Source organism: Dreissena polymorpha, chromosome 7 (genome assembly GCF_020536995.1).
Source record: "Dreissena polymorpha isolate Duluth1 chromosome 7, UMN_Dpol_1.0, whole genome shotgun sequence".
Lineage (NCBI taxonomy): Eukaryota > Metazoa > Mollusca > Bivalvia > Myida > Dreissenidae > Dreissena > Dreissena polymorpha.
The window spans coordinates 59,424,044-59,439,362 of NC_068361.1; the positions used below are offsets into that span (position 1 = coordinate 59,424,044).

The 15,319-nt window shown below is 37.2% G+C and overlaps 1 protein-coding gene across 1 annotated transcript in view; it reads left to right on the forward strand.

Annotated features, from left to right (window-relative positions):
- Positions 1–15,319, forward strand: part of LOC127839743 (malignant fibrous histiocytoma-amplified sequence 1 homolog) — a 34,763-nt gene that overhangs the window by 15,264 nt on the left and 4,180 nt on the right. The window contains exons 4-12 of the mRNA XM_052368130.1: positions 810–1,424; positions 1,791–1,992; positions 2,570–2,808; positions 3,496–3,640; positions 8,219–8,374; positions 9,102–9,303; positions 9,611–9,743; positions 10,892–11,060; positions 12,133–12,300. Of these exons, the coding sequence (XP_052224090.1) occupies positions 810–1,424; positions 1,791–1,992; positions 2,570–2,808; positions 3,496–3,640; positions 8,219–8,374; positions 9,102–9,303; positions 9,611–9,743; positions 10,892–11,060; positions 12,133–12,300 (2,029 nt within the window). The remainder of the gene's footprint in view (positions 1–809; positions 1,425–1,790; positions 1,993–2,569; positions 2,809–3,495; positions 3,641–8,218; positions 8,375–9,101; positions 9,304–9,610; positions 9,744–10,891; positions 11,061–12,132; positions 12,301–15,319) is intronic.

Genomic DNA, 15,319 nt, shown 5'->3' on the forward strand with positions numbered 1-15,319 from the left:
TTGAGGATATGAGTATAATCAATATATCTCATCCCCACAAAATTGACCCAATCCTTTTGGCTTCGAGCGGTCACGTGCCCATGGTGTAATTTCCATAAACCCCGAGGAGTCGAGTAGTCGGTGAAAAATATAATCGTTACACAGTTAGTAACTGATGGTATATGGGGCATACACCATCAGTACTTTCATACCATACTCGAGCTTCGCTACGCTCTCCTATGGAATGCAATTACTGAGGGTATATTGCCTATAAAAACATCAGCAGTTACTAACTGTGAAACTAATAGTACTTTACACTCAGAGGGTCCTATACAGTTGAAATACTGCAATTAAAAGCATCACGATATTAAGGACAGATATTGTATGTACAGATTTAATTGAAAATGCGAGATTGATGCGTCATATATTAGGCGTGGGAAACTTTTAATTTGATTTTGATTTTACTTTATGTCTATCCAGGTGCTATACCAGTAGCAGACAGTATATTTTTTAATATAATATGCCGTCGTAAAATAACCTTTTTGTTCAAAGACACGTGATGGAATTTAGTGAGAAGTTGAAATCTGCCTTTTATGTGGTATTTTGAAGGCGAATCTCAAAGTTATCAGGTTAAAAGATATTTTTGATTTCGCTATTTGATGAACAAAAGTCGCTCCGTCTTTTGCTTGTTTATTTGTTTTGTCCAAAGATTTGATGTTAATCTATTGCATTATGCAATAGTGGACTATCAATAAGCCAATATACTGGTCAACCGAATCCTTCTTTATACTGGCCAAGTCATTAAGCTACACAAGTTCCTTGTATTGTAGATTCTAGTCCTAGGGTCGCCAGGCAGCGGCAAGACGTCGTTCATACACACGCTCGTGGACGGACAGCCGCGCCTTTCCGAGGAGATGTACGAGAGTTCCGCTGGAATCGAGGTTAGCGACATGATCATCGAAGACGTTCCAGAGACGCGCCCGCCGCCGACAATTCAGGCGGCGAAGAAATCCAACGTTCAGGGTGGCACGCGTCGAGCCTCTCGTGCGACGGCGGCCGGCGGACAGCACGCAAAACATGCGCCGCTAACGCAGCATGTGAAAGAGACACGCTCTCCGCACGTCAATGGTTTCCATAATAACCTCGAAGACACGCACGGAGACTCGGACGAAACTTCCTCCAACGCGAGTACTTCCGGTAAACGGTCTCTGGAAATGTGTATATGGGATTTTTGCGGGCACCCGTTCTACCTGTTTCCCCATTACATGTTCTTCGAGCAACCGGCCATTGCAATTCTGACTTTTAACATGTTCACATACCGCAGCGAACACTTTGAAGATATGATCAGCTCTTGGTTTGACTGGATGATTGCGAAGACGAACAAACTGTGCGTGCTCCTAGTTGGAACTCACGCCGATAAGTTGAACAAGGAACAAATAAAAAAGGTAAGAGATGTGTTAGACACGCTCTTAACGGATTTTTTTACCCAAACACCCGGAAAGCTCACATAAAGATGATTTTCTTCAAGGCTATCGCACCGTTTATGAATCACGCTCAGACTATTTGTTAATTGTTATTTCAACTTTGTTTCACAGGATTTAAAAAAGGCGTTCCTTACTTACCGTCAACTTAGACGTACTATAATTATTTAGATAATATCTGCTGAATATACAAATGTACGAACTCATAATTGCATATACAGTGTATATGCTTTTTGCCATGCAATTATTCAGGGACAGGTTTTTATTCCTGTAGAAGCCTAAATACCAACTATCGAATTTATTCTCCACATTTATATCGTGACCATCAAGGTGAACAACGAAGTGATAGCGAGACTCCAGGCGCACGCAGAACGTCAACGTCAGATTGTCCAACGTAAGATCGACGTCATCACGGAGAAGCCTCACATCTCGCAGACGTTGTCGGCCCAGCTGAACGCATACTCACTGCTGCTACAGGAGAAATTCGTCGTGCAGAGCGAGGTGATCATCACCAGTGCCGCCAGCAACACAGGTCTGTAGTCAGGGACGCATCCGCTTCCGGTTGTAGTCTCACTTGGTATTTTGATTGTAAACATATGTGTTACTCAAGTCGTTGTTTTCGTCATAACGAGCAGCAACAACGGCAGAAACAACCACAGAAGCATCATCACCATCGTCGTCATAATCATCATGATGGCATCGTCATCACTATCTTTTACAAAGAGTGGTTACTAATAAGCGAATTAAGTCTTTAACTATTTTATTAATCTACGGTGTTAAACCTGCCGTTATTTTACCAGTTAAATATTGAAAATCAAACCGAATATTGTTCCGTTTTGTTTTTGTCAGGTGTATACTTTTACTTTACAATAGGATCAACACATATTGGTGCTAAGCACATCTTAATTTTCACAAATATCGCCCAACAATAAATGTCGAATATATTAAATCTTGTTATTTAGCGACGGTCTAGCGACCGGGTGGCCTGGATTCGATCCCACGGTTGGAACGTTTTTTTATCAGCCCCTAAGTACTGCTTATACTCAGTAAACGGACTCAAAAGGCTTTCAATGCAATCGAGCTAAAACTAATCGTGATTAATATATCAGGGTTCCAGACGGTGTTCGCCTCGATCGAAATGCTATCGAACGACTCACGGCAATTCCCGAACGTGCTTCGGACGATTCCGACATTCTGGCTTGAGGTGCAGTCGTTCCTGGAGGAGAAGGGCAACACGATGGTGGTCCCCGTGGTAAAGTACGAGGAGATTAAGGAGGAAGTGAGCGCCAAGTTCGGCATGAAGCATCTCTTCGCTACCATAGTGCAATATCTCCACGAGACCGGCAAGGTACTGTGCAGCCATTATTATTCGTCAGGCATTAATTTTCGTCTATTGTCAGTGGACCGAGTGCCGAATTAAGTACTACTTAAAAGTACACGGACTACTCTTAAGTATGCGACTATGTAGCCACAGGCACGGAAATTACGCACATATTTGGAATGATCCGGGGGTACGTTTTAGTATATTTTCCGTACCCTGTGTAATTGTAGTCTACTGAAGAGTTCCCGGCATGCTTTTAAGTTGTGCCCGTGCCGACAATTGCCAATCGAGCTCTAATTATTGAGGCTTTAAGTATGAATTTATTTTAAATTCAGTACGAAAGTCTCAAAAATATATCCAATTTCATAAGTTACTCAATATTTCGACATACATGAGCTGACTCGCTATGATTTACCAAATATTTCATAGTGGCCGATCATGTCACAATATCATACAAGAAGTTGCAATAATGTAATACGATAAATTTAAGAAAACTCCGAACACAATTGTGCAACCGCCGGCAACATCAGTTGCTAGATCGTTGTATCACACATCCAGGATACCGTTTTCGATTTGCTGCCTGGCCGCATAATTTATGCTGAATTACTCATCAAATTATTTGTTCTGTACCGAATACACCTATTTAAAACTTTACTGATTCGTTTTGATTACCCATTCAAATCTTCATCTTCAGTATGTCATTGTCTATCGCAGGCCCTGTGGTTCGCAAACAACCCCTCGCTTAAAGGTCTCGTGATTCTACGACCGGCCTGGTTCTTCGACATTTTCCGGTCGCTTTTCCGTCACGACCTCGTGGAGAAACTGGAGATAGAGGTCGAGGATAGCTTCAAGATCATAGGTGTGTATTGACGGAACTATTGGAGCCCCGATCTGGAAAAAATGACCTTAATGCGTGTGCGTAAAGTAAACGAAAAATTCCATAAAAGCGGAAAGTGTTGTACCTGTTTTTCTCCCACCTTTATTAAAAATATTAACCCCAGTTATAATGCGGCTTTTTAAAAGGTTGTATTCGTAGCATACTGAAGCAGGAGAATGTAGTGGGTACTGAGTACGTAGCACAAGTATAAGCTTATAAATATACGTCCAGTTTAACTAAGGCGTCATACAATTAACAAGTAATTGTTGCATTATTTTCTTAGCTCTTTAGATTGGCTCTGGTCGACAATAGTAATCTACTCATAAGACTAGTTAGGACTTATTTGTTTGAGCGTTCATTGATTGAGCGTTCATTGATTGAGCGTTCATTGATTTTCGGCATTTCTCTTCTCTGTTTAGTTAATATTTATTTTGAAATTCAGTTTTTTCGAGTTAATATCGTTTTTTTCTGTAGTTCATCATCTTGCATATATTTGTTTATATATATTTAATTACTGTTAAATTCCTCCTTATTCCCGTACTTTCATGTAGCTTTCGACATGCCAGATAATGAAGAGGAAGGTATGGTATCACCAGGCTTAACTAAAACCTGTCGTGACACGCCTTTAACATGCAAATTATGTGGATGAGTGCACTGTAATAGCCTATTAATGTCCTTAACAATGTCAAATCAATTATGATTGTATAATTTATTTTTAGCGTTTTTATTATATTATTAATTATTATGATTACCATTATTATTGTTGTTGTTGTTATTATTTTTTTTGTTTTTTAAATATTTTTTTTATTTTCATTATTATATTTTATTATTAGTATTATTTAGCGCAAACATATATACATTCAAATACGCATTTGGTTTAGTGTTTTAAAATTGATGTTTTCTTGATTGCCTTTATTTTCATCACCAATTACTTTTTCCTTATATTTAATGAAACGACTTTCGCATACATGCAACATTACACGGCAATTATGAATGTCTGTAAGCTTGAATGCGTGAATTAGGTTGGAAACACGATTTGTTTGCATTAGTTAGACTATTTTAATTGTGTGCTGTTTAATTTTAAACTCATTTACAAGTATGGAGTTTCATGATGTGCAGTTTGACAATAATGTGTGTCAGTACTGAAATTTCAGGCGTTTTCACATAATCATCCTATCTAGATACATTTACACTTTATACAAACAATGGTCACATTATTTTTAATATTAATCGCAGCACTATTGTATTAGTTTACACGTTTTATTGGCTGATATTTACGAGTTATCCTTTATAATTATGGCACATTTGAACAATTATTTGGCACACCAGGAATTTTTTATCGAATAGTATGTTGTGAAAATATTAATGCATATATGAAATGAAATCTTGATAAAATCTCTTTAAACACGTTTAACTTAAGCCAGTTGGTGATGACCTCGGTAATGTTAAAAGGATGTATTTTTCCTTAAAAATGGTATACTTAATTGCTGATGGAACTATTTTCTAACTTAATTTCGATGTTATTCGTTTGTGTTGCTTTAGTTCGATTTTCAGCGTTTTCTACAGTATTTCAGTCATTTCACGACGAACAGTAAACCAACTCACACCTTTCATTGTTTAAGCTTGTTTAAACCGGTTCAAAGTTCATAAACGTATGTAGGTAATTGACCAATCATATTTAGAATGGTATTTAGAAATACTGGCATGACAATTTACCACACAAGCTGTTTGACCCGGCTTGATGCCCGCGTCCGAATGCGCATTCCTCGGATTTGGAATCCAGCACTCTACCAAATGAGGCTCGATTGGTCATTGTCGGCTCGGATACTTCTTACATTGAGCTCTCCCATTAAAATGGTGTCACATCCATTTGAAAGTCGCATGCGGTAATAGTTAAAGAGTTATTATACATATCATAAATTAGTAGAAATTCTCTCCCATGTCTATTAATGTTGCCAGAAAAGTTACTTACCTGAGTTAATGACTACAACTCATACTCTTAACTCATGCACATGGTTATTGTCCTTGAAAATATTCCACACAAGCAATTACTATGAAAGAAATGGGAACTCATTTAACTTTTTATCGATTCATGACAGCGAACACATACCGTACTGCGAGTTATTGTCCTTGTGAATATTCCACACAAGCTACAGCAATATCCTCTATATAATGTTAAGTAAAAGTTATTGTCCGTGTATATATTTCGCAGAAAATGAAACTTAATTGATTTAATGCTTTAGAACACGTTCTCACAATTCAGACATGTAGTTATTGCACTTGAAAATATTCCACATAATTTTTACATTGAAAATAACGGTAACTCAACTTGGTGCTAACTTGCTTTTATCTATGCCATGAAACACGTGCAGTCGTCTAAGTTATTGCTCGTAGAAATATTCTGTCGAAGCTAATACAATTGACTCGTTTTTAACGATGCTGCGAAGCATCGTCTAAGTTATCATATCATGAACAAATTCTTCACAATGGCAACCTATGTAAAAGACCGAGCCAGTCCGATTGAGATAGCTCGATTTTTTCTAATCGGCACACCTCGCTGATTATCATTGATAAAGGTATAGGAAGCTCAAGCTATAAATAGGACAGCATATTCCTGGAAAAGATTTAATAATAGTTTGAAAACGTTAATTTTAAATCAGTTATATTCAATCCATTATATGTTTATAGGATCAATGAAACAACTATGCATTTTCTGTATTGTATTTGACATTTGTCGTGATTCAGTCAATAAATTGCGAATTAAAACGTGTATAATTAACTTTAACGCGATCATGAATGTAAAGAAAACGAATTATTTCGAACCTGCCATTTGTAAACGTTGTAGCGACTATGGTATATAAACAGCATAATAGCCGTATAATTTCTGTGTTACTCGCTCTTCTGCGTGCTTTCTCATTTTGCATATTTAATAAACTTTTCAAACATAAATTACAGAGCCACATCAGTGCACATATTATGTTTGACAATTCATTCGTTTGTTGGATATTGTTTGCTGTTTTAAACACATATTAGGTCATATCGCGGAGATTTAGTTAACCTTACCATGTGTTCATGGGCGAACTCACTTTCGATCGGGAATCATCATAAAATTATTGCCGTACTTAACGTACAAACATGCCTAAGCTTATTGAATTAGAGAAAAAGAACAATAATCAAAAGAGAAAAAGTATATGTTCATGCACATGGGATTATGAAATCACGTCTGTACACATAGCATCATTAACTTAGGAAAGGAAACAACGAAATATAAAGTTTGGTATGATATACATGTGAAATTAAAGAGCATGGTGTAATTAAAGAGCATGTCAAGTTTTGAATTTATATGCTGAAACGTAATGTTGTAACTCACAAACGTTTTACTGTAACAGACAGTTTTTTAAGATAGGTGGTACAGGAAATCCACGTCGAATACCTTTTTTAAGATATTTCTTGTTATATTTGATCGAGAATGTAACCCGCCTCCCAGTCTCGCTGAAAGGACCAAGTTACCCACGGGTACTACTTCCCCGTACCCCCATTTTTTTTTCGTACCCTTACATTTTTCATACCCAATTTTTTTCGTACCCAATTTTTATTCGTACCCAAATTTGTGCTCGTAACCAAATTTTTTTTTCGTACCCAATTTTTTTCCTACCCAATTTTTTTTTCGTAAACAAATCTTTTTACGTACTAAATTTTTTTTGGCATACTTTTTGTACCCAAAATTTTCGTACCCCTTTTTTTTCCTACCCAAAATTTCCGTACCCACATACACAATTGTGGTGATGAAGATAAACTTAAATAGATGCTTTTATATCAATCCTTCCAAAAGCATCGTCACACCAGAACTGTCAGTACTTTGATTATAATTAACACAGCGTTATCGCCCATGTGCCTTTTTAATAGGACACGTCACTAATGCACGTAAATGACACATGAGACGTCATCAGAACCCATACACAGAGTTCGTGCCCCTAGAAACATTTCGCACAAGCAAAGACATTAAACAAAAGCTAACTCAACTCGGCATTAAGTTTAAGGCTAATACTCTAGAACAGGTGCACTGCATTCAGATGTATTGCCTTAGGAAACATGTTCTTAATTATTAAGTCATAGTCGATGAACATATTCTCAGGGAGAGTAACTCAACGTTGCATAAACGTCTTCTCAATGTAATACCCTTTGAACGAATTCTTCAATTATCGCCTTTTAACATTATTTCATTTAAGTAATTTAATTTAAGTCTATTTATACATTATCAAGTAAAGGTTCTCATCAATTAAGGTGTTTTAAAGGGAATACAATTTAACCTGAAGTTAACTTTGACTTGCGTAAATATCCAAATAAAAGTAAAGCAATTTACATTAACTTTCAGGTGATTACCCTAGAGCACCACATCAAAGTTATTGTCCAGGGATATAATCCACAAATGCTAATAAATAATAGGACAGGTAGTCAAACAACTTATGTAAATTCTCTTTGAACGCAGACCTCGCACGAGGGTTAATGCCCTTGGAAAATATTTCACACAAACTTATCAAAATAAACCCTTATTTTCAGGGATCACACAGGGTCGCTACGACCAGATGAAGGAGGAGTTTCTCAGCGGAGGGCGTGGTCGACAGGGACCTGCTCAAGTGCATGATGTGCCACCTGCTGCCTCTGCAGTCGAACGGCCACTTCCTGGAGGTGCTCACTCTTCTACTGGAGGCTCTTGACCTTGGATACCTGGTCACGAAGAAGTGCGTGCATTAGTTCGAATATGTCATATAAGTAAAGTAGCACAGATATTAATTGCACCTACATGCTCTTGTGTCATATTTTTTCAATTTGCAAGTTCTAATTTTCAAAGTTGCATACATTTATCGATTAGTGCTTAAATGGAAAATAATGCTTTGCATAGATAGGCCTTCACTAATTGTAACTTAACAGTGAAAGCCCGCGTTTATGCAAATGGACGTACGTATACGGTTGTCTTCGCTCATCTTCAATTTAGCTTCAAATGTTCAAAAGTAAGACACATGTTTACATGCGTTTGCAGTGTTGTTTTTTTGTGTTATGATTTATGCTTTTGAAAATGTAACAACAAAGACATAGTTCTTATCCAAAAAGCCCATTAGGAGCAAGTGTAGATATAGACGAGCAAAACTCGATTTCAATGTTTTTTTATACATATATTGTGATAAAGAAAGTATAGATTTATGTATTAAATAATATAAACATTATCTTAGATTATTAAACGGCGTGTGCCATTGGCCTGAATGGGCACACCTTTGGTAGTATTGTAACATCTACAGTAAACGACGAAGAGAAGTAAAGGATAATCTGCCAGATAACATCCGGAATATGGCACATCAGGAATTATAAAAGGATTGTCGGCCGAGATTTGGTGTATAACTTTCCAATCCATATTACTATTTATAGTAATGCATTTTATAAATAGTGCGTAATGCTTATACCAAAACGCGATATGACAAATGTTTAAGATCGACTCGTGATGGCGGCTACAATCTTGACCCAGAAACGGAGGGCATGTTTTCCAAAAAATACCTGATACCGTGGTTCCGCAAAGTACCGGAACCTCCCTGCGTGCAGGAGGCGTGGGCTCCACTGGACAGGAAGCAGCGTCTAGCGGGCGTCTGCAGGTAGAGCATTGAATTTTTATACTTCTCATTTAACAATTTTTATACATGTGTGATATTAGCTTGTTCACGCATATTTACCGGACGTTTAGGCTAATTCCTCAGTCACATGATTAGAACTCATTTTCCAGAGGTTGTATCCCGTTCGTGCACACCGATCTTTATTTGTATAACAAGTGATTTCAAACATGAAGAAAGCGCTTAAAATACATTTGTTTCGATACATCAATTAATAAGTCTTTTCCACAAAACATGCGTGTAAATCCACATCATCAAAAGACATACGCATTCTTTTTGCCCCATTCTGCAGATTCCCCAAGTACATGCCGCCGGGCCTCTTCGAGATGCTCAGTGTGCGTGCGCATCGAGAGAAGCACAACCTCCGCTTCCTGTCGCACTGGGGCTCGGGATTCCACGCCAGGCACAAGCTGGAGAAACTACAGGTATTTTCCCCATAAATTCCTAGGTCGCTGTGTCGTGGCATTGTGGTGTGCGCCTAGCAACCGCCGGTAGGTCACGGGTTCCATCCCTATTATGGGAGCGTTCTTAAGATCTCCATCAAGGCACCAAGTATTGGTTCCACCAAGGAAACAGACTCATTAGCAGTTCAATAAGCCTTAGGCGTTCAATACAAGCGAGATTCAGTCAATAGGTAAAAAATACACACCCATACATGCACCCGCTTGTTAATGTCACACGCTGGTTTGCAGTTGTTATCGGGTGATCCATTTGGTTTTCAATATAGACTTTTCGTTTTGTTATAGTTGTTTCTGATGCGGTTAATATTTGCTTTTACTTTCCTTATACTAAAGCATGCTTTTCATTTTCATCTCTCCCAATGAACTAAGTGTATATAATTTGTTGTCTTTTACATTCCGTATATGGTTTTCAGGAAATCAAATTAGTCTGCAGTTAGCATTTTTACAATGCGTTAAATACCTTCAGGGTTTAGACCTTTTCAACAAAATAGAGTAAACTCAGAATGTTTTCTTCCGATTGTATCAGACTCCTTGCAAACTGACAAGAGATTTCATGCGCTCGACAAAGGATCATGCCACAACTCCTGAGTATCAAATCAAACACATTAAATTCATATCTCTGTCCAAATCGATTATAATATCTGCGAGTTGAATTGAGATGAACGTTGTAAAAGATACATGAGCCTTCCCGTTTCAGGGACAATCCTGTGTATTTAGGATGCGTGAAGAGACGGCATTCAAGTAAATTTTTGCCTCTAGTAAACGTTGCGTGCGAAATACGTTCAAGTTGATTAGGGTTTTGTGGATGATCAACACTGAAAACACTAACTTATGGCTCCAGCGTAAAATACCACAATACCACGGATCCGCTCATGCGCCAACCATTCATGATATCTGAATACACCGTATAGGGGATGTTCTCATACTCGATTTACAATCATGACAATGGCAACACGCAGATATTTTCTTTCCCGTTTCATGAAATTTTGACCCGACTTATGAAATAAACATACAGAAAATGGGAAATGTTTTACAACGTCATACCCTCTCCCCGACTTATGAGCGGGTAGACTAATGACTGAGTTTTAACTGTATCTATAAACCCGGCCCAGGTGATGTTCTCGTACTCGAAGCACAATGACGACAATGGCACCACAATTCGGTTCGAGCTGCGGGACGACACGCAGGACCCCAACGCGGACCAGGTTTCAGGCGCTGGCATGTGGTCCATCCTGCTCCCTATACTCATGGACCTAGAGGAGCTGCTGCACTCGTACACGGGTAGGTGAAGAGACTTAGTAATGAACCTTTTTTGAAAGTGTGTTCACTCATTTATGCCTATTGGACTCTCCCAACCTTCTAAATTGGATCAATTTATTTCCAAAATTAGGCATGTCTAGTATATTTGTTTTTTTTATTTAGAATATTTCTTAAGAAATTCCTTTAAGCAAACAGCGCAGACCCTGATGAGACTCCGCATTATGCGGCGTCTCATCTGGGTCTACGCTGTTTGCCAAGGCCTTTTTGTAGACGTTAGGCATAAATGGGTTAAATGCGGAATAAAGCAGCGGTATTGGCACCGAATGTTTATGCATTTTTCCTGTATACATACATGTACGTGCATGCAAAGTATATTTCTCCCCATGAAAAATACACTCACCATAAAATAAGTACACTTCTGTTAAACTTAAGTGTTTGTCAGTATTTTAAGTGTACACTTTACCATAAAATAAGTACGCTTCAGTGTAACTTAAGTGTTTGTCAGTATTTTAAGTGTATTAATACACTTTTATGTTAGCATTGAAGAAAAATGCAGAAGAAAACACACATGTGAATTAAATAGGTATTGTATGCTCATTTAACGTGCATTGAAAACGGTGCCTATAGCGCTGTGTTCAATGCGCATTAAACACTTTTTAAAGAACAGTGTCATTGCCATGATCTGCTACCCTTGTTTGGCGAGAAATTGCCGTATACAGGAAATGAGATGGGCATTACTATGAGAGAAATCAGCAGCGAGCATTTTTTGTGCTATTTTTTGAAAAGTACAGAGTGCTCTTTCACCAATTCTATGTGTCCTAGTAGTAAGTATTTTTATTATTAATTATCTTAAAAAGACAGCCAGAAAGATGACATAAAATATTGCAACTATCGTCAGATAAATACCAAAATGTGAACGTCGCTTAAAACATCAACTATTGGATCTACCAAGGAAAAGGACTCGTAATTGCCAAAATAATCCTTAACGTCATCGATGCAATCAAGCTAAAATAAAAAGGTTCAAACCAAAAACGAATGTTCCTGCTAACTCAAAACATTGCCCCACCTACACTGGATTGTTTTCCTTCCCCAGGGGTGCTGGTCGAGCGGCTGATGGAATGCCCCAGCTGCAAGCTGCTCACCTTCATAGGTGAGTGGTTGACCCCTAAAGAGACCCAAGGGATGGCGACCCGACCTTGTGAGGAGTGCAACGAGAACATCGACACCGCCTTCCTAGTCCAGCCGAGGGAAAAGAAAAGAGGTATGAAGGCCGTAAGGGGAGATATATGAAAAAGGACACAGTTTGTAGAAATTTTATCGGTATAAGGGCGTACTAAACTTGCTGCCAAATAAGGCTGCATCAACACGTTATAGTAAAACATCGTCCAGTGTCCATATGATTTTTAAATCATATGTTACATACGTATTCAAACACAAGAGGCCATTAAGTGATACACATATTTAAACCAGTTCTCTTAACAAATAATTACTAATTAATTTAGTATGTAACATGGATTTTTTTCTCCTTTAGATGATGTAAAAATACTATATGTTATGGGGCATCTACGTAGATTCTGATGTAATCGTTTTTGCTTTGTTCTTTCGAACATGGGTGCCATTGGTCATTCCAGGTTCACAAAGAGTGTATCATTATACGTCTTTACTATACCTTTACTACGTATAATTATAAATAAATTACCTTACTTACTCTGCATAACTGTTATTTAAGTGGCATACTGAGGGCTAGTATGGTTCATAATTTTAAAAAGAAGGTTAATTTAATGATCTTTTCATTAATTTAATGATTTTCAAGGGAAATATTGTCACTTTTTGCACATTACATGGAATTATATTGTGGTTTAACGGTATCTTTCTGTGCAAAATTAATAGTAGGAATAATTATTTTAAAATCCTTTAGTACTTTTAAAGGGGCCTTTTCACAGATTTTGGCATGTTTTGAAGTTTGTCATTTAATGCTTTATATTGATAAATATAAACATGAAACTTTAAAAGCTCTGGTAAGAATCAAATATAATATTTAAAAAAGGAAAAAAAGGAGCCTATGTCCCCCGGAAACCTGAAGTAAAAACGCATTAGCTAACTGAGCTATCCTGCCAAGCATACATAAGACGCGTATTTTATACGTTATATAAGCAATCTTCGTAGTTTCACAAATCTAAACGACAACAACAGAACTCTCCAAATTATTAAATCGTTTCGCGTTGCAACGCTTTATAATTTTTAGGTTTTTAAATCGTCAAAAGATGCATTTAATGGCTATATTAGACCATGGCAAATGTTCAGTAATACTGTTTCCTCACAAATATCATAACTAAACCGAAAATTTGCGCATCTGAAACAACTTTTTTCAATGTTGTCAATTTACCAAACCGTGAAAAGATCCCTTTAAAAGCTTTGGTTTTGCCAGCTGTACTCTTTTCTGTTGTAAGCAGCTTGTGGAAAGATCCTTGCATTTACAAAATGACGCACTTGATGGCAACATGGCGGCTTTAAAAACGTCATTTCGAAATAACCGTACAAGTATTTGCCTTTAATAAATTGAAAATAGGTATCGCAATTGTTTTATTTGTAAGTTTCCGTCATAGACAGACATTTTTGATATAATAATTTAAGTTAATTATTAGCATCAACTGAACATCTCCCACTTTTATTAAAATGTTGTCCGAGTGCCCTCCAATATAGTCAAAGCTCGTTATTTTGAAGTCGTCTTGATTGCGCAAAATGCATTGAAAGAACAACTAATCGAATTAACCATGCAAAATAAGAAGTATACATATTGTATTTTGTATTGTCTGCGTATTGTTCATTTTACCGTCACTGGCGTCAGCTCCAAAAGGCTCACGAGTCATGTTCGCATTGACAGACAGAACTATTGAGTGTTGTGTGTTTTACAATGTGCATTATGCTTTTGCTAATGACAAAGTTGCACATTTATTTTCCGTTTAGTTCAAGCGGAACAACGGAATCATCTTTTAACAAATTGAATGGCGTGTTTGCGCATGCGCAATTAAAATATTGAGTTGCCACGCATTTCTCGTCTGTTCTTTTTGCTTTCATTCATGATTTTCCTTTCAGTGGATATAGGTTATATACGACAAAGGATTCAGTCAGCACGAGACCAAAAATCATAGTCGTAAATTATATAGTCATATTGTTACGCATAATCCATCACTGTAAGTAAAAGGTGTGTTGTATATGATCACTTGATTAATATTTTAATCACTTGCTTCGTTTTAGTCACATAACCGTTTTATTATTCTGTCACATTTTTATTTAATTTTGCTTATACCATACCTCACAATTTTAACTGTCTTTGTATTAGTTTTTCCCTTGTTCATTTTAACCTTTTCTTGTAAATAAAAAGGTATAATAATTATCTTTTAAAACAAACTAACCTATTTAGTTGGTTTTGCGTAATTTAAGCAAAAATAAGTTCTATTCAGGTTACCCGTTTTACCTTCATTACAAAAAGTTCATCTCGTTCTAATTAAGATTTTCAAAAATATAATCGTGTTTGTATTTTTTAAATATGTTTCTACATCATAGCATAAATCGATAAATATTTATTCATCAATTATTATCAAAAAATTAATTAACTTTAATAATCTCAAAATTGTCCTATGAAATACATGATAAAACCTCATACCTTTTTCTTTTGTATGAACCTGAAACAAATAAATACGTTTTCATAATTTTCTGTTAACAAAATTAGTTTATAGCTTTTGAATTGTAGTACCGGTACACTGTTTGAATGTTATTCAGGAGCTTAACCATTACATTGTGTGGGGTCTTCGTGGTGGATTTTAATAGAGCCTTGCTCTGGGAAAACCGGGCTTAATGCATGTGCGTAAAGTGTCGTCCTATATTAGCCTATGCAGTCCGCACATGCTGATCAGGGACGACACTTTCCGACTTAACTGGGTTAATGCAAGGAAGAGACTTTCTGTAAACGAAAAATATCATGAAAGCGGAAAGTGTCGTCCCTGATTAGCCTGTGCGGATGACACTTTACGCACATTCATTTAACCCCCTTTTCACAGAACAAGGCCCAATTTAGCCGTGCTCTGAGAAAACCGGGCTTAATCAGGGACTCATGCGTGTATTGGTCCCTGGCCTCAAGGACTTATCTGTGTATTGGTTCCCTGGCTTCATGCATGTACATTAAGTGTCGTCCGTTTACATCCAGACTGTATTTTCGTTTGGAAGAGACTTTTTTTTCAATGAAAAGTACCCAAACGACAGAAAGTGTCGTCATTGAT